General features: G+C 40.4%; 1 protein-coding gene across 1 annotated transcript; it reads right to left on the bottom strand.

Annotated features, from left to right (window-relative positions):
• Positions 1-8151: 8151 nt before the first annotated feature.
• MAEL (maelstrom spermatogenic transposon silencer) lies at positions 8152-20209 on the bottom strand. The gene is made up of 12 exons (XM_063358075.1): positions 20078-20209; positions 19266-19352; positions 16997-17099; positions 14923-15078; positions 14386-14427; positions 13378-13505; positions 12479-12533; positions 11719-11860; positions 10421-10483; positions 9419-9551; positions 9082-9160; positions 8152-8286 (listed from the first exon to the last, which is right to left on the bottom strand). The coding sequence occupies exons 1-12, from the start codon at positions 20207-20209 to the stop codon at positions 8171-8173; spliced, it is 1236 nt and encodes a 411-aa protein (XP_063214145.1). The 3' UTR covers positions 8152-8170.
• Positions 20210-20771: the final 562 nt, after the last annotated feature.

Genomic DNA, 20771 nt, shown 5'->3' with positions numbered 1-20771 from the left:
AAGTAAGCCATAGCACATAGAGAGATTGAGATATTTCAGTGCTGCTTACATTTTTTTCCTTTTTTTTTAGTAAGACTAACATTTTGGAAGTTGCGTATTTATCAGAATGCTACATGTGTTTTCCCTCAACTGATTTGTTAAATTCAGTCAGCCAGAAATACAGATAATCAAATTCCTGCCTTACTCCAAGGTTTTCCTGTGACTGAATTAATTACTTGTGTGTCTTGCATGTCTTTTGAAGCATGAATAACTCCAAGAGCATATAGCATACCCACAACTTTAAACAAAATTAAAGCAGCACTAATGTATTTGGGGGAAGATGAGGAAAGCTAGGAATACTTAATTAATTACAAAGAATTAATGTATGTATGCTCAATTTCAATACTCACTTCCCTCAAAAGGCGAGAAGTAGGCAGAAAATGAATGACCATGCAGAAAAATAAATTCCTACTTTAACCTTTATTCAGCCTACAGTAAATTACTGTTTAGTTATGTTCAGCTTTCACATGGACTAATATGCACACATAAGCTTTATCTGTGCATGAACAGGAAGAACCAGAACACAAGGATTTAAGCCCTTACTAAACCATTCTCCCATCCGCAGGACTGCTGAGAGCCATTACCTCAAGGGGAACAACCCCCACAGCAAGATTTTGATACATCATTACTTAGCAAGATTTGTTTTGGCAAGCATACCAACAGGATATTTTAAAAATTACCTGGTTTTCCTTTTGACCCTACCTCAGCAACCTGCAACAGGGCATTTACGCTATAACGAAGCATGTGAAGGAAGCAAAAAAAGTCCACCTCATCAGTCTAGCAACCCAATGAAAAGCAGGCAGGACAGAAATCTTGCACGCAATTTGAAAAACTGGCTCACCCTGTCCTGCTCAAAGCAATTACATTAACCAGGACTACACCACATTTCCCTCTTGTGTTTAGAGAGGAGAAACATCTCCCCAGCACACTGCTGCTTCACTTTCCTGCTTTAATTTTTTCCCTTCACATTAACATTTTTACTCGCCTATAACATTCTGAAGGCAATGCACTATACGGCTTACTGGGGAACACGGATGTTTGTTATTTGTTCCTTGCGTCAGTAACTTCGCTTTTAAGGGTTATTCCCTGGCATTTTTCACCCAAGGAACTCAAAGGTCTACTGAATGTTGCAAGTAAATCGCTAGTGTTTATGAGTGACAGAGTGATGAGACAAAAGTTAAATGACCTGCCTGGAGACACAGATGACCACAGTGCAGGAAAAGCAAGGAGATAAAGAGTCGGGATTCCCAGTCCTCCCATGCACCCTGCAAGGCAAGCATTCTCATCAACACCCTTGTTCCTATTTCACTTCCCAAATTCCCTTTTGGTTTTTTGTTCCCTTCTTAGTTTTGGGCTTTCTTCTCAGCAGAGTTGCTCTCCTGCCTGCCCAGGCTCTATAGTTGCAAGGGGTTAGCTCTTTCTAGGTGCAGGACTTCACTGCATTTCATAAGGTTCCTATTAGCCCCCCATCCAGCCTGTTTAGGTCCCAAAGTACAGCAGTCCTGCCCTCCAGTGTATCAGCTGGTCTCCCCAGTTTGATGTTTTCTGCAGGCACGAGTAAACTCCATCACCTCCTCCAGGTCACTGCTAAAGACACTAAACAGGACATAATATAGGCTCCTCCAGTACCCCAACTTGTTACTGGCCTCCACGTAGAACATGACCAGATTTTTACCCATCTGGTTGTCCACTCATCTAGACCGTAACATCCCACCTGGGATACAAGCATACTGTGAGAGACCGTATTGAAAGCCTTGCTAAAGTCAAGGTAAATGAACAACTACTGCTCTCCCTTTATTCACAAACCTATCCTGGAAAGCATGCAGGCTGGTCAAGCATAGTTTAGCCGTAGGAAATCCATACTGACTGTTTCCAGTCCCCCTCTTCTATTTCATGTACCCAAAAATGTATTTCAAGAGGACTCATTCCCACGGTTTTACCCGAGGACTCCAGAGTGGAGCTGAGCAGTCTATGGTTTCCTAGCTTGTCCTTTTGGCAGATGGGTGCAATATTTGCCTTCTGTTGCAGTGGACTTTCCATGCTCTCTGTGACCTTTCAAAGGTGAGAGAACAGCCTTGCAAAGGCATCAGGCAGCTCTCTCAGCATCCTCAGATGCAGCCCATCTGGCCCTAAGGACTTGTATGGGCCAAGATCTCCCAACTGACTCAGTCTTCATCCACTGCTAGTGTTCTCCTCCCTGAACTCTTCCTGAATATAGAGATCTCAGAAACTTTATTAGTAGACTGAAACAAAGAGGGTACTGAGGACCTCAGCCTTATCTGTGTTACTTCAGCCATGTTACTAAATCACATCGTTCAGCAACAGGACCACTTTTTCCTTGTTCACTCTTTTACCGCTAATGAAGTCATAAAAGCTCTTCTTGTTGACCTTGATCCCATGCAAGCATCAACTCCAGGTGAGCTCTGGCCTTCCAAAAACCATTTGTTATATGCCTGGCCAGTGTTTGTAGATTCTTCCTTTGTACCTCACACCTGCTTCTACCTCCCATACACAGCACTAGGACTACGGCACAGCCATGAGTCCCCTGTAAAGACAAGACAGTCCCCTGATCAATCTGTCTGCATTCCTGGACTGTTCTTGCATTTGGAAGATGCCATTCTTAGTGAACTCCTTTATTCTTCAGAGCTGCCCCCCAGGGATTCCACCCCTACCCATTTCCTGCATAACCCCCAAGGTCTGCTCTCACCGCCTTCCTCACTCTTCTCAGGATTTTGAGAAGTATTTCCAGTACTGTACAGCCAGCACTGCTACTGCTTATTACAGGATTCAGTATAGTGCACAATTCAGAACTGATCAGACAGACAAGAGTTAATTATCGCACAATTCTTGTTGCTAGAGTAACAGCACTACTTTTCTATTTATCTGTATCATCTGTTCCAGGAAAGACACCGAGGCAGTCTTCTATCTGAAGAAGTTCACAGTACGATGAGCAAACTGTCAAGATTAATTCTGGATGCATTGGAACTAATACTAAATTTATTATAGCCCAACATAAGGGAATTTGGAACTTCTCTCTCCTGCCTTTCACCTGTTCACTAGGGAGTGAGGGGAATTATCTGAAAACGGTAATTAGAGAAGCTTGTGGGAGCTTCTAAGACAGAACCAAGGAAAACTGAGAGAACAGAGATAATACAGGGTTAGACTAATAAAAGTGTTTGCCTATTTCTTCATTTTACTGAATCATTGCGATAAAAATTAATTGGCAGCTCATTCTCAGGTGAAAGTGAGGGATGATAATCCTGCAGAAGACATCAAGAGGGCAGAAATTAGATGACAAACTTGTTATTCCCCTACCCCACTACAGTACATTTGCTCTGCCACTTGGAAATGCATTGTTAAAGCCTTTGCAGTCAGTTACATATACCTCTATCTATCAACCAGAAAATAAAAGCTCAGTTTCACACACACACTTCAGTCACCTAACCTTTGGGGAAAATTTGAAATTCTTGTTAGGGGAAAGGATTAGCACTTTTTAATTCAACTAACAGGTCAAAAAGCACAGTCATTCTCTATTTCTATATGCAGTTTTTTTAAAAAGGTATCAGGAACAGAAAACTACAGCTATTTTGCAAGAAAATCGAGACAGGGCCTCCTTGAATACAGGTTTTCATTCACTGAACACAGATTTTTATTTGGAAGAATCAAAACAATGTCATTTGGTTGTGATGGCTCAAGACCTAGAGTCCCAGAAATGGAAGCAAGTTTTCTATTTGGGTATGACTCAGCATGGACCTCACTCTAGGTAGCTGGCAATGAGCACACACAGCGGAACAAATATCAGCTGTGCCATTTGATCAAGGATCACAGCACTGCTTCCTCCAGTTTGACATGCACCTGAACAGCAAAATCCAACACCTAATATTCCACAGACCCTCCACCCAGAAAATCCCCACCAAATTACTGCCTTCCTTCTATCTTTTAAGATTTTGCTGACTGACATACTGCTAAAGATGTAATAAAGATTAATCTTACTTTAGACACAGCAAACATTCTCTGATAACTTAACTAGTTATAATGCAGACCCCGAAACTGGCACAAGTGTTGAGTCTACAGGCCCCAGGAAGAAAGAAATTCCTAGGCTTCCCTTCCCACAACATCACTTACTGTCCAGCTTGTTTTCTCGCACTTGGGAGGTGAGACGGGAGAGTTGAGTTTATGTGAGAGCAGCTGGAATGCACAGAACTCTGCTTGGGCATGAACAATGAGCCTGTCAGGAGCTCACAGCACAGGTGACATTCCAGTGGATGCCTGCTGTAGACATCCTTACCAGAAGGAAGTACACAAGGCCTTCTTCAGACTACTGGAAGAAACCTGACACTCCCAATACAAATGAGTGAGGAGCCAAGGAGGGGAGGCATTCTCTGCTGGACCTCATACTTACAAACAAGAAAGAGCTGGTCAGGGATGCTAAGGCTGTGGACAAACTTAGCTTCAGTAACCATGAAATAGTGTAGTTTGGGATCCTAAGAAGTAGAAAAAAAGCAAAGAGCAGGATCACAACCCTGGACATCAGGAGAGGTGTCTGTGGCCTGTTCAGAAATCTGCTTGGAACAATCCTGCAGCATATGGTCCTGAAGAGAAGAGAGGTCCAGGCGAGTTTGCTGATTTTTCAAGTATCACCTCCTCCACGATGAACAGGAGAACAAGCAGAGGTTGATCAAAAAACTCCTGACAAAATTCAGACATAAAAAGGAAACATAAGGAGGTAGCAGCAGGGACAAGTGATGTGGGAGAAATACAGAGGTGCTATGTGAGTATGCAAGTACAGGGTTAGAAAAGCCAAAGCCCACCCAAAGCTAAATGTGGGAAATGCATGAAGGGCAATGAGAAGGACCTCTGAATGGGAAGGGGGACCTGGTCATAAAGGACAAGGAGCAGGTCAAGGGACTGAACGCCACCTTTGCCTTGATCTTTATGGGTAATATCAGCCTTCCAAAACAAGTTTCAAATTAAAGACATCAAAAATAGGTATTACTGTGTCCACAGTAGGTATGTATATATTTAAGAGAACATTTCTGCTATATCAGAATACAAGGTACTGATAAGAATATTCTTAGCTGGAGCAGACAGGGGTCAAATAGGAACTTCTTCCACATACCTAGTTTTTAGTTTATTGAAAGGAGAAAGTGGACAAGACAGAAATTCACAAGTAACAGTCAAATTAATAGTTTCTACTACATAGAATCAGTAACTGCTGCTTACTCTACATGAGCTTGTTTTATTTTTCAGTATCAGTTATATACTCTTCGAGTAGAATGTAAAAGAATATGCGATTACAGTTAATATATTGATGTCATAGACTAAATCAGCAAAGTTGTCACCACAGTCCATTGTGTTTTCATGACCCTCAGACAACTGTTCTCCTAGCCAAAACCTTTATAGTAGAGAGTAGTAATGCATAATTCAACAATTTGTCTACTTACTCGTATAATAAGAACAAAAAAAACTATTAACTTTCTAATGTGTTTGCAAAACCAGGATGACTTTTACCCATTACTGTCATGGGACTGAGTAATCTGCACTAATAGGAGAACAGAAAGTCAGGTCTGATCGAATCTGTTAGAAGCCTCCTTTACAAAAACAACTCTTTGGACAGCTCAATTTGTATGGTATCTATACACTCATATGCAGAGAGTATTAAGTTACAGTTACTTTTTACTATGTGAAAAGTACCTTTTTAAAGCTTCCAGGCTGCATCAGTCAAACTCTGCTCAAGAGCCATTCTGCCTTTACTTGGTTTTATTGCCCTTGAGAATTTTTTCATGCAAGTGGGGAGAATTTTGTTTCGATTTTGACCCACTGTTTGTGCCTTACCACTACTATTCCTTGCACTTAAAAAGGGTGCTAAGGTTGCAAGTCACCATCTTTACTTTTTCATTAAAGGAGAGGAGCGTTACTGTATTGTGCTTATTAAGCGGAATTTATTTTTCAATAAAAAGAGAGTTTCACATTGCAAAACATCTATGGAAGCAGAACTCCAAAATGAAAGAATTTTCTGTCACCCTCCAACAGCTGTTAGGGATCCATCCCAATATATGCAGAATAATAGTATTAAAGGGCTACATCAAGTTAGTGTACTCATTCTCATTATATAGATCTTACAGTTTTTAACTACAAAAACCACCACAGGTTGTTGGTTATTGCAGTTACCGCTCTAGTTAACAGCCTACTGCCTATAGCATATAGGTCTTCTACAGTTTATGTACTATTTTAAGTCACAAGTGATAAGGTGTAGATATGCCATGGAACTCTAACTCTATTTCTCCACTTCTGCTCAGATTCTTTATCTCAGTCTTGAAGATATATAACACTTTATGCATAGTAACAAATGCTCTTAAGTTTGTGTACTTACACTGATACTGAATGAATATTTTAATAATAATGAATTCTCTTTGTAAGAGCTGAAACATGAAACTTTTATTGCAACACTGACCTCTGAAAATATTTCAAAGATTACAGATCTTTACTTTTTGAAATGTCAATGCAGCAATGGCTGTCAGTTAAGAAACTTAAAACTCTTAACAATTCTATTCCAATGCAAAGAAGCCTTTACCACTATTAAATAGACACTCTTACTCTGTTACAACATTCCCAGATGCATCATCAGTAAACCTCAGTCTTAGAGGTTTATTGTCCCTTATCTGGTGATATTTAGCAGATAGAACAGCAGCCTCAAAGGAAGGAAATACAGAATAATTCAAGAAAATTCAGTGATATAGGCAAACTGTTAGGTAAGAGGTGTCAAAATGATTCAGCGATCCTGCAATACCGGAACAAGGGCCTCAACTGGCCTTTTAGCAACTGTAACAGGTTTCCAACCAAACCAGCAATTGGCCTTATTTGACATACTGATCAGCACGTTCGAGTTTATTCATAAATGTGCTGATCTCTTATTTTGGTTGGGTTTTGGGTTTGGTTGTGTTTGGTTTTTTTCCTATTATCCAAAAGAATGAGCCACCTAATTTTGAGTTCCAGTTCCTACAAGGAATAAAATAAATATCTCCTCACAGTTAGTTGCTATGGAAATAGTATTTCACAACCAGACCTCTGTTGGAACAAAATGTAGAAACAACTCAAACAAAATAAGCTCTTATTTTTGAGAATCAGTTGCCTAGAGACACACAGACTAAGGATGAGGCCCAGACAACTTTTTGGGGACTAGTCCAAGACTTGTACCTCCATAAAACGAAACATCTAACTTCCTAGTGATACATCAGACAGTCTCCCAGTTTTTATGTGCCCTCAAATAATTACGACTGCTATCTACCCAGCCTGACTAAACTTGTGAAATTATATCTGCAGATTAATATCATTTTGAATTTTATATTCCTTTCAAAAAGCCCCATAACACCTACACTCCTCTTCAGTCTGTAGGTTTGAGAAACATGCTTTTTTTTTTTTTAAACAGAAAAATGATGCAAAGGAAAACAAAGAAAAAAATCTGTTGTACTTGTTCCTGATGTACATAGACTGTGCCTCTAAAAGAACATCAATACATGGATAAATTTGCCACTGCTTTTCTTCCAAGACATTTCACAGAAACTCTGCTTTTTCGCCTGGAATGACCACTCAAATTGTTCAAGGCTAGAACTGATGGATTATAGCAAACCTTTGAGACTGTTATACCTTTAATTCCCCAGTGCACCCCTTCATACCTTTGATGCTCCTCCCTCCCATCATTTTTTGGAAACAGACTGTTATACACTGAAATTCTATCTTCCACATGCAGAAGGGAAGGAGGTTATTAAAGAAGAAATAAAGCACTTGTTTAAAGTCATATTGTCCACTAAAGAATTCTTCTAATCCAATGATATTGGCTAATCGATCTTGAATTCGCACTCCTTCCATTAAGGAACAGAACTACTATGGCATGTATTTTTAAAGAGAGGATGCAACTGTCAGGTCTCTTCAAAATAAGTCTTCCTGTAGATAATAAATAAGATTTTCTGTCTACTTTAAATCCAGTCAATAGTTTTATCATTCTAACAAGAACTTGAATTGTCAAGCGTTGCACACGAGATGAAAAACTGCAGTCTGGAGAAATTGCTGGTTATTTTAGGGAAACGAGGAAAATCAGAATTTACAGCTGCCCCGGATGTAAAAAAGATTTTCAATTACTGAAAGACTTGGATAGATCAGATGCACTTTTCAGCAATCGTGTAATTCCTCTTCCTCGCATGGTACTTATTCCATAAAGGGAAGTCTTTGCACCACGTGGAGAATCACCTATTAAATCAAATACATACTGTTTGCAAATCAAATCAGCCTTTAAAGCTTGCATAAATTAATGGATCTTCACATGCTGTGGAGCTGAACCTATTCAATAGCTTTAATACAAAAAGTCAGAGACAGGGGTTGTGTCTTCTATAAACACCAAGACCATAGGATCTCATGATTTAGAGCTGGAACCGCTCTGGAATTTAATTCAGTGTGTCTTTTATATGCAAGGAAATAAGCTGCAAGCTCAGAACTCTTACAGCTACTTGTCTTGCAAACTTGATTCTGTTCTTCTGAAGATTAGCCACGAACTGCCCAGATGAACTGAGCTCATATGCCTTCTACTAAAATTTTGTCTGCAAAAAGATTTTAAATGAGCAGTATTTATAAAATGAGTTAACAGAATACTTGCAACAAGTACCAGCTGAGTCTGCACATATAATGACTTAAGAGCAAGGAGAGTATTTTAAACACAGCCCTGCCTCAAAGCACCTAAACATATGAGAAGAGACTTCATGTGGCAGAAAAATAAGGGTGTATAAATCAGAGTGTGACATTTATAAGAAAACCTGAATTTTTAGGGACCTTTTTGACCATAAGATTGTGTCCAGTAAGAGAAGAGCAACTCTTTATGTTTACACCTTCAGAAATTCAGTGACATCCATATGCAGGAATAAGCACAGCTCATGCAGAGCTGTTTAAGCCTTATGCCACTGGCAGGCAATATCTAAGCCCCGAAATTTGAAAAAGCAGCAATTGGATTAAGTTTAAATATCTCTTTCCCCTTACAAGTTTCAAACTCACAATTAGAAGGGAGAAACTCTTGATCCTGACTTGGAGAAGCAAAACGCCTGTCACATCCAGAACCCTCAGCCTTCATTTTCTGTATGAAGAAACAAACATTCGAAACAACATTGTGTCTTCTAAAATGTAGTATATACAGCTATCTGTGAAACCTACAAATTATGATCAAAAATTACAAGAAATGACCCAGCTAGTGATTATTTTTCTCTCACTGGGTCTGCCCAATGTGTGTCACAAAAGACAGCATCCAAAGAGAAACCAGCTAACCTGAAATTGGCAAGTTTGAACACTTGAGTTAACTATAAGTAAGACAGGACACCAGTTTAAAGAATCTGACCTGAAAACGTGCAGTATCCAGTATCACCATCTTGGTATTTGTGCTTTCACCATAATCAGAATCTTGAAGAGGTAGGTGAGCTGCTGTCAGTGAAACTCCATAAACACTAGCCAAAGATTTACTGATGCAATAACTTGACCGAGAAAAAAAGAAAACATGACAAGTTTTGCTAAGAGGGCTGTAACACTCATGTACAGAAGCACAGCATTTTTAGTTCTTCAACTGGCAAACAAAAGCAATTACTGACTGAGATGCACAGAGCAGATGACAGAGGGCAGGGGCACATTATCAGAGCAGCTAAATAGTTATCCCTGCATCCTTCCAAGACCACCAGCCTATTCTACAACTACACATGAAATTAAAACAACTGCTTCCCCACACTATCAAATGCAGCCACTCAGAAGTGTGAAAAGCAATTCCTTGCAAGGTGCAGCAGTACATAACAAGAGCTTTTTAAATGAAATACTATTCACTATTATCTCTCAAAGTGCCACTACTCCTGACTGAGATCTTAAAAGGTATTTCCTTATTTCACAACTATTTACTTTCACCTCCCCCCCCCACCCCCCCCAAAAAAGATTACAGAACCTTATGTATCCACATTATATGTAAGGCAGCATAAAAATTTCCAAAATAGACATATACTAGAATATACGGAGAATTTCTCACCAAATACAGGTATATAAAACCTCTGAAGAAAAACAGTTAATTCTACCGTAATTAACACTTCTCTCAGCTTTCCGATAGTAAGTGGAGGTAGTGAAAGGCTCACTACAGAGTGAGAGACATTACCATCACAGAAATTACATTATATCTAAGTGCTAAGACTTACAGCATACTGCTAAGCCATATAAATAACAATGAAAGTTACACATAGAACGAAAAAACTCAAGATCTAGAACTACAGCGCTCCGGGCAGTCACAGGAGCCAGCGCCAAAAACGTGTGTCTATAACAAAATAAGGAGTCATCACACTGGCGATAACTCCTTAGCAATACTCACGCAATCTTCTTACAGGACGCCAAAGCGCAGCAGAGTATATCATTCTCTTCATGCCACTTGCACCTACATGAAGTGAAGTTCATGCTTATTTCAGAAGCATCTACATCTTTAATCAACATGAATAGCTGGTCCAGTCAGAAGGAACAGGAACTAACATTAAAGATGTTATCCTTTTGTCTCAGTGACCATACAGTACCTTTAAAATTTTACCGAGGACCAGCATGCAATAACTAAGCTCCAAATGGCTTATACAGAGTTAAAAGGCATGCTTAACAGGCAACCTGCTTCATGCTGAGGTTGGGGGAAGGGAATTTAAAGGTAACAACTTGGAGTTTCCCATTAATATGAAATAGTTCCTCTTAGTATAAGCATCCCCACTTTCCACTCCAAGTGCATGTTTTAAAGTAAATTTTTTCCATTCTTGTTAAGGTCTCACTCTAGTGTGAAGATACTCATGGAAATGGAAAACTACCTGACTATAGAAAGATAAAATGACATCGATTATCCCAACAGATCTTAAAATCTATACTGTAAGCAGACTTACAAGAATAGTCTTTTTTTTATATATACAAAAAAAAAATCTACTAAAATTTAAGATTCTTAAAACTACTTAAATCTACTAAAATTATTGATTCTTAAAACAATAGCAGAGGAAAAGTTAATTTCTCAGTTAACTGCATCATCACTAAATATTCCCCTGCAACAGCACAAGCTACATACCACTTCTTTGTACAAACACAGAATCTGAAAGCAGGAAAAGCTTTACTGTTCAAGACTCATAGGGTGGAAAAAAAAGGAAAAAAAAAAAGAAAAATCCTACAAAGTAAATAGGATTCCAGATGCATTATAAAGAACATTCATTCTGGAAGAAAAAGGATAGGATCTAGCTTAACACTTATGCTGGAGAACTTGATTTACACCACTGGCAAACATACCTCATCCCTCGTTCCAGTAGCAGCATGGAGCATTTGATGTATAGCAACAGCCAGGTCCCATTCAAATTACACTTCCAAGAGTCTGAATCTTATCACTTCTAAGATTTCCAGTTAAATACCACAATATATTTTATTCCCATTTTTTACCCCCTCCTTTAAATTAGGCCTCAGCATTTAAAAGCCATCTATCTTTACACTTCTTTTGGGAAAGCGTTTTTCATTTCCAGTTGTACTCACAACGTGACAAGAAGCATTTCAGATTAGAAGGCTTGCAGAATGTTCTAGCCTAGCAGCATATAAACTGTACGTAGGGCACCAAGACACATCAGGCTAATACACATTTCCACAAAGAATACAATATACCTAGTATTACTGGAGAAATCCCACAGGACAGCATCCAGCTCTCTACACAACCAAGTCTTGGATGGCTCCTTTTGGTATTTCTTCCGGTACATTTCTAGTACCAGGTCTTCTACAGCAAGAAGCTCCAGATGGCTCTCAATGCCTATAGCTCAGAGAAAATCCAAGTCAGGAGGACAAAACAATCAGTGAATATTCTGCTCAGCTCACTTTTCAGTCAAGTCCCTGTTCGTTGCCCAGCTTCTTACCAGAGCATCAAAGCTCTTGTAAACCTTAACAAGTTATCCCACCAGTGGTTTTAGTAAAACCTGGCTTCCTAGCAAAGTGGGTCATCCTATATTTTCATCATTTTCTCTACCTCAGTAATTATGTACCCTACTTGCAGGCCATCAGAAACTGTTAGTGTTCCCATGTGTTACCATACACTCGCCTTCATAGTAATCTCACTGCCTCTAGTGCTCCTTTAACTGGCTGAGCAAGAAACAGTGTGTGCTGTTCTATGGATGTGCTCATTAACCAGTTAGCTGATCATGCTGTTGTTTTCCTGTCACTGCTGGGGAGGAAAAGAAGAGGGAAAAGCATGCACGGTAGTTCCAGCTATCAGCACCAGCTTTTATGAAAGCTTTAAGACCTGAAGACTTTCAAAAAAAATACAGTTGTCCATGATTACATAATGCTTCTTTTTTTTTTTGGGGGGGGGGGGGGGGTGGGGGGGGGTGTGTGGGTGGCGTGCGCAGAGGGGCAAAAGTGATGCATTTCCCACCTGTTATGCTAGCCATTCGATTGAGGCACCAGTTAATTCGGAATCTGTCATTAGACTAGAGGAAAGAAAACTTCAGTCACATTGAAGAAGTACAGCATATAGTTCTAACATCTGCAAGACTTCTGACTACATCTGAAAAAGTCACCTCCAAAACAAAATTCAATGTTTGTGGGACTGATTGTATACTCTTCCTGAAAATTATCCTGAAGAAGCAAATGCCATGGGGACTTTCCAACTAAACCCCAGGAAAAATTTTGGACTAATGTTTGGGGACAGGTTAAAGGTTAACCCATACTATAGATATCTCCATGGATATTTCTTCAGAGCCCTGCAGTTATGGATGGAGCTCAAGATCTTGACCCTCCCCGCCTTTTTAAGGACTAACATTAGGCTCCAATTGAATCAAAATATAATATAGCTGTCATGAAGCTTAAATGCCTCTGAATTCTAACATTTTGTTTAGCTCATTGGCAAATGAAACGAGCAAAAATTAAGATCTGCAGTATTCTTATGGGGAAAGTCATAAAAACATCCCTTAGAAAAGCAGCACTGTGAGACTATTATTCAGCACAATCAATTTAAGTCAATCTTAAAAGCCCTTAACCTAAGTCAAAACAACGTCAAAGACCAAGCGAAATGTTCATCAGCAGACCACAGCCAGAAGGGCAGGCTGAAAATAAAAAAAAAAAGGCAGAAAATTAGGTAATTAGGTTTCTGCCTTATAAAAAGGTTAGCTTCTAGAGGCCATTTCTTCCTGCATGTGACTGGGATACTTTGGAAAAGACTGTCTTTACCACTCATTTGCACACTGATTAGGTTTTAGCTCTCCTTAGTCATCCACCAGAAGTGAAATTAAAGGTTTTGATTTAGAGCATCTTACTTTGACACCTTGATCATACCCTGCAGTAAAAGTAAGGCCGAACACCTCGGGCTGGCTGGACAAACTCAAGAAGTTCCTGTAAGACAACTGCGTAACAAGTACGTGACAGATGAGATCCAGATATAGGGATCTTATGAGTGGCATCACCTAATAAGGGATGGGGGCAGAAAAAACAACACCCAAGTTATGAGAAGTCCTGTTTCCTTAAATGATACAGTTCCCCCCTCCCTTGTATTTTTTTATATACATATATGTACACACACAAACACACACACCTCCTCTTCTCTACAGGCAGCGTAGGTGATTAAGCTACCAAAACCTCGCTTCTGTCAGCAGAAGACTGGTGGGTCTGGCCTGTGAGCAAACACACCCACATGTTTACCCCTTTTAAAAGGCCATTATCTAAGTATTTGACATAGGAAAACAGGGCCAACTTTGTTCCCTGTGTACACAAGGGGAGGAAGTGGCCTAATAGAAACAAACTGCAATCTATAAATACTAAAGAGTCACAAGGGAAACAAGGCAGGCCAAGCCAGACACAACAACAGTAAAAATACTTTAACTTTGTTGATATATGTAAAGCTGCAAAACACTTACAACTTTTAAATACAAACTAGTATCTTTGAGTTATCCTATTATGAATTAGCACTTGATGTTGAAGACATACACAAGGACTATCAAGGGAAGGACACTCTGCTCAGATGGGCTTGAAAAGCATTTAAAGCATACAAAGTTGTCCCATTTAAGAACAACATACTGCAGTGATTATTGAATAAAAATAGGAAGTCAGAATATGAGTAATTTTGCCATTGCCAAAACCATTTTGGGTGAAGTGCGCTGCCATTTGTGGGTACAAGAAACATAAAAGGTAACTGTGACAAGCTGCTCTGTCACTCCTTTCTCTTCAAAGCTTGACAAATTCAAAGGAGAAACGGTAGACTTACAAAACAATTGGATACAGATCAGATAAGCTGAGTCTAAAATTGTACACCTTTGCATACCATTCTTTTCCTCCATTCATACTCACTAGCAGCCTGGCAGTGGTACCGAAAACCACGTGGTGGTACTTCTGCAGAAAAGCAGGGGAGATGGGAGAAAAATAATCACCATCCAGCACCCACAATGACAGATCCTTAACTCTCAACTACACACCAAGCTCCATCTTCCCTTGTGGCCTTATACGAGTGCCACAACTATTTTTGAAAAAGCTATTTTCAGTTATATGCATTTTAAAAAACAAAGTGTATTCCATAGCACGCATGTTTAAGTCCAATCAAGACAAACATTCATTGGCATGAAATATAAAGCACAGACATCTGAAGGTCCTCCTGGATTTGTTCTACCCTCTTTGAAGCTTCATGCAGTTCTGATGTTTAAGTCCATCTCCTCAGAAACAATCAGCACCACTATGATATTTTAGGACATCTAACCACTTGTAGTTAAAGAAATAAACCTATGTTAATACCAGAAATCTAACCTGGGTAGCAGTAAGTGACACTAGAAAGCTTCCCCCTCACCCCAAAGCAAGATTAAATACTTCTTGTCTTCCTTTCTTGGAACTCACCTGGATCTATGAAGTGATGGAAATCAGCCATTATGCCATCCCGTAGGGAGTACCTGACACACCCAATCTCACAAGGAAGGAAGCGCTGCTCACAGTGGGATGGCAACTTGCCATGGCTGTAAATGTTCAGGAAGTAGAAGATGTCTGCAATCACAGCTGAAAGAAAAAACAAACCAACACATTTTCAGAAGTGCCACCAGAGGTTACAGCAAGCCATCCTGACCTCACCTCATCCAGTGAAAGTTTTTCTGTGCTTTATCACAAGTGAGTAAAGTAAAGTAGGGTAATGAGCACAAAAAACACACAGATCTTTCTCTGCATCTGAGATGACAAGGTAACTAATACATATGCAAGAGTCGAGCATATTGGTAGTCCTGGTACACCTTCCATAGATGCTACTGTGTGTAGAGATGAGGACAAAAAACCAATAAAAATAAAAGCAATTTAAAAAAAATCAGATCCCAAACCCACAGGAATGTTAAGAGGCCTGGAATCCAACAGGAACTACTATTCCTTTTTATGATCAGTCTCTTCACCGTTTAAGAAGATAAGGTAAGAAAAAAATCAGTAACCACAAAACAGCCTCACAAGCTCAATTCAGTAACTCACACAAGTTAAACGAGCTGGTAATAATCTTCTCGGGTAAGAGGAGATAAGAAGTCTGCTAATTAAAATTCTGCTTCTCCTCTGCTAAATGAGCTCCCAAAGAAGGTGGGAAGAATACCCAGGGCAAATGTTAAGGAATAAATTCATTGTTTACTAATTTAAAAAGTATCCCACTATGAAAAATATTTCACAATACACATTAATCCATCTCTTCATGAATGTCAATGTTCTCAATGAAGCGTAAGATAGCTATTTAATCCTTACCCTTAAGTTCTGCCCCTCATCAAAAAATCCTACTTGTTATACTAAATAGTAGAGATGTATAAGTTGTTACACAGAAATGATGCTGTATGCCAGACTTTATGGCATTTAAGACCAGCTGTCCTAAGCCTGAATGCTGGTGATCTCTTACATGCGTCTTAAAGTCTACAAGATGCTGGATTATAGGAAAGATACCTCCTTTCCTTATGAAAAAATGGATATAGCTACAAGAAACCATACAGGACTTTTACTGAGAAATATTAAGGAGCAGCATCATAAAATGCATCTCAGTTATTCCTTGTCATTATCCCTCTCATTCAACTTAAAGACCAGTTGTGTCAGTTCAAGCCACCACGATCAAATTTGCACCACAATGACAGGGGAGCATGATCTCTGGCAGGGAGGACACTAACAGGTATTACGCTTTTTATGGAGCTACTCTTTCCTGCCCCTCTATAACCACGACAACAGGAAAATAGTTCAAGAGACTTGTTAGGTAAAAGGCTTGAGCTGAAACTTAACCACGCAGTAGATGCTGCTTATATTAACTGGTTGCTTGACTTATCTTGTAAGCACTACCATTTATCATTTTTCAGAATAATGTAATATTCATGGGGAAAAAGATTACAGATGTGTTCATTACTCAATTCTAATCAAAACATCCATTTGAAGAAGGCTACAGATAAGAAAGGTTTCGTTTTCAAGAGTTCTTTCAATAAGGAAGCAAGCCAAGATGTCATAAAAAGCACTGACAAAGTACATATCCCCTCTTTTATTCTCCCGAAGAGGCCAAGTCATCATTTTATTTAACAATTCTACCATACAAATTTTGAACTTTGATATCTAACAACTCTTCATCCTTTAAAATTTGCCTTGTAAATCATAAATGTGGGAGTTGAAGAGTTATTTTTTTCTTAAAACCCTTGAAATAACTGTAAAGAAACTACTAGTGCCTATACTCCCATCAAGCTAAAAAACAGAGGATAGAATTATTTCGGGGGCTGGGGGCAAGGGACATTTGCACTGACTTCCCTCTATACTACAAAAGATCTTTTTACAGCAGCAGACCATTAGTTTAAAACAAAGAAACAGCTGACACAGATGGCTGTTAGCAAAATGTAAACAGCCTTTGCATAGGTACCACTGAGAATACCTATAAAGGGCAAGCTTTTATCTATCAGGATCAACTGCTTTAAGATTACTATACCCTGATCGTTCTCCCAGGACATTGCAGAGGCATCTGGAAGAGAAGTAACACTGGGCATCTTTTCGGTCAGAGAAGCAGGAACTGGATAAGCCAGATTACATGTCTGGAAAAGATGAAAAAGTTAAAAAAAATAAATATCAAGAGTCTACTACTAGCCCCCAATAAAGTTCTTCATCTCCTTCTATTGGAGGAACATATGACGTCCACTGACAAGTTTAGTTAGGTGGAACAAGTCTGCAGGTTATACACAGGTGCCTACGTACTTGCAGACTGGGAAGGCAAGATTTCTCTTCTAACAAAAAGAGAGACAGGTATCTTAGTACCTTGGTCAACTCACTGCAACTGGAAAGAGCTACAGCTCTCAGTTTAAAAAACAAAACTGAAAAAAACCCCCAAAACATTACTTTGTTAAGTTCAACCACTTGCACAGGCAAGAAATTTTCAAATCAGAATTTCAATTTTTTTTTCCATAAACTTTATGAAAAAGTTTGGCACACGCATTAGTTGTCTTGGACTGGTAATGGAACTGATGAAAAGCTGATAAAGCCTCATGTCATCAGAACCAGAGCAAGAGGGGTGCGTATGCCCATTAAACACTGCAAATCCATGCACGAACAATAAGCTTTTAAGGGAACAGGAAGAAAAATTTGGTAGGCTGCCAGAATTCGATCATTCAAGACCCAAATTGGGAATAACATCGACACCTAGGTACACTAATTCCAGATGACCATCTAAGCCAAAGTTCATTGATTATCAGTTTGAACTATTTAAAATAAAATGAGGAATTAGTCCCATCCAAGTAAGCCTGGGTCATCTCCAGAAGATGACCAAGACCTTTCACTACAGAAAATAACTGTGGTTATCTGTGCACAGGGGTGTGATTAGTAAATTGAGATCACATATATAATCTTGTACGTACACACTTCCTTGTTTCCACTGACAGGCAATAAGGATGATGCTCATTATTTTGGTAAAGCAATTATTCCTTTCCCTGATTACACCTTTCTAAAATGCTACTGGTTGTGGAATGAAATACAGAAGCCTTCATTTATGACTCAATTGTCATTTCATGCAGCTCTCCCTTATATGTAACAGTGAAGCTTCATTAATTACATACCCCTAGCCTGCCAAATAACACAATGATAACCATGTTTTAAACAGCTCTTTTCCATACAGGCAGACCCCCAAAATCAGAAAGCAGTGCCTAACACCTCCCTACTAGTCTAGATTGACTAAATTAACCAATTCAGATTTATTAGTTACTCCTAACTACGATCATCCTGTCATTCTCTTTAGCATTGTGTGTTTTAAAGTCCCAAAATTTACCCTCACCAGTAATTCGTAGTTCATAGTCAGTATCTAGTAATATGGGATGAAAAAGTAAATGCAATATTATCCATTTTACTCAATAAGGCTCTTTGCTTTGAAACACAAGTTTTTACACTGCCAGCCAAGACTGGAATAAAATAAGTTTTCTGACACCTCACATAATTCAAACTTTGAAGCAAACTATCCGTCAGTGAATTGCTGGGAGAGGCAGACAGAGGAGGGGGGAAAAAAAAAAAACCAACCTAAAACCAAAGGGGACACACTTTTTCAAGACAGTAAATAGAAGGGATCCTGTTAGCACTATTCCTGACCATAACAACATTCAGCTTAACGTAACTGCTTACTTCTATATTGTGGTGTTTTGTCCTCCACTATAGCACTACTACTCTCTCCACAATCAAACCAATCTAAAAATAATGGCAAGGTATAATCATTCTTTTTGTGCATAGGTTGCAATGTTTCTTTGACCTGGTCTACCACACAGCCATTCGAAAAAGACAAATCAGCTGCATATAAGATGTGGTTTCAGGCCATCAGACAAGAACTACCTAAATTGAAGACATCCCTGAAGCAAAAGCAACATGAACCTATGACCAGACGTCATACCAATTTACAGTATTATCAATAAGAAAATCATTGTAAGTCAGTCACTGAAAAATAAATTTTTAGAGAACTACATTTTGCTTGGTAAAAAAGCCCAAAGGAATAAGTTGTGCTGGTTTAAAATGGTATAGTGTTCTCACCTTCAATATAAGTCAGAACAATTTTCTGCTTAACCTTCGTAATGGTATGGACTACCACAGCAGCCATAACCTCCAGAGTTTGCAGGCTACCGAGTGCAGGTGATCTTCCATAGCATTATATCTGACCAAAGCCCAAAACCACTTACCCCCGCCTCTTATTTAGTTACACTGAAGGGTGTTCCTCTCTCAGCATTTACCTCTTTCACTGTCTTCTGAGAGCATTTCTTTTTATTCCACTTATGAGCCTTCTCTTTATATATCATCTTTTCTTCTTGAGTCAGCGACTTGAAGGAAAGCAAATTGTTAAAGTTTTTACTGCTTCCTTCTAGTAGTCCCACAACCCAACAAACTCTGGGTTAATTAATTGTGCATGTCCAAAGAACATTATCAACGCTTAGCAAGAGCTGCCAACTGCTAGCATTGGCTCAAACATTTCCAGCAGCTTTCTCCCTAACAAAGCCATAAGCTTTGAGTCAAAACATCTAGAGAGCATGTTCTTTTGAAGTACCTTTGGACAAGGGCAAACTAGCACTGTCCCACCATGAACACAAAGTCTCTTGAAACTACTCTTGCCAGCTGGGTACGCCACTACTCATTGCACACAAGCCAGAGCTGCCCCCCTGCAGCTGAGGGGAGGACGGCATAGCTTGTGCTTCTTAGCTAGAGACAGCTGAGGCCACGCAGGATGCCCACTTGAACTGCTAAATGTATGGCAGCTCAGCCACCAGCCAGTTTACCCAACAAGAAAGGTCATGCAGACATTTTGCTCCCCACGCAACCTGCACGAGGGCACCCACACAGATCCACCCCACGGACGCCGGTTCCCCACCAGCAAGAGGCAGGGGAGCTGCTACGAAGGCCACAGCCCCAGCACACTGCGGCTGGAGCCGGACGGCGGCGCGGGCTTCCCCCCTGCCCTCCCCACCATTAAGCTGCGTTAACCCGAGGCCGCTCCCCGCCCCGCAGGAGGCCGGAGGGGCGTCGGGCAGGAGAGGGCCCTTCCCCTCACCGCCCAGGCCTGGGAGCAGTAGGGGATGGCGTCGACCACGCGGGTGACGGGCAGCCCGCGCCGCTGCAGCTCGGGCAGCTGTTCGCGCGCGAAGAAATAGTAGGAGCTGCGGCAGCCCCTGCGGTGCGCCATGGCGGCCTCCCGAGCCTCGCCGAACCTCAACCTCCCCCGCCACGCCACGCCGCGTCGGCGCCGGTGCCCGTCCCGATGAGGGGGCGACCCCCTCCCTTCCTCCCGCGGGGCGGGGCCGGGCACGCGCCCGCCCCCGCCTTTTGGCGGCAAGGGGAGGATAATGGTTACAGCTAACGGCCGCCCGCGTGCCGGTGCCGGTGCCGCCACCTCGGGGCTTAACCGTCACCTCAGGGCGGGCCTTGAGGAGAGCGTGGCAGGGCTGTTCTTTCGGGTTTATTTTTTGCTGCCTTTTATTTATTTATTTATTTATTTTTAATTTAACGTAACGTTGTTTGGGTGCTGAAGGGTAAGAAGCACCCAGTGGGAGCAGCGGCTTGCTCCAAGCTCATGTAGAGGTTCAAAACACACGGCCCCCCAACCGTCACAAAAATGGCGATAGGTAGCAATCTTTCAAAATAAAAGGGTGTCCTGACTTGAGTGACACTGGATGAATTTCTCTTTCAGTAAGTTCTCTTCTGATGCTTGGGAAAACTGCATTTTTAGAAGATGCTAGTGTCTGAAT

This window comes from Chroicocephalus ridibundus, chromosome 1 (genome assembly GCF_963924245.1).
Source record: "Chroicocephalus ridibundus chromosome 1, bChrRid1.1, whole genome shotgun sequence".
NCBI lineage: Eukaryota > Metazoa > Chordata > Aves > Charadriiformes > Laridae > Chroicocephalus > Chroicocephalus ridibundus.
The sequence above is the reverse complement of the archived record's forward strand: the minus strand, read 5'-3'. Positions and strand labels throughout refer to the sequence as shown.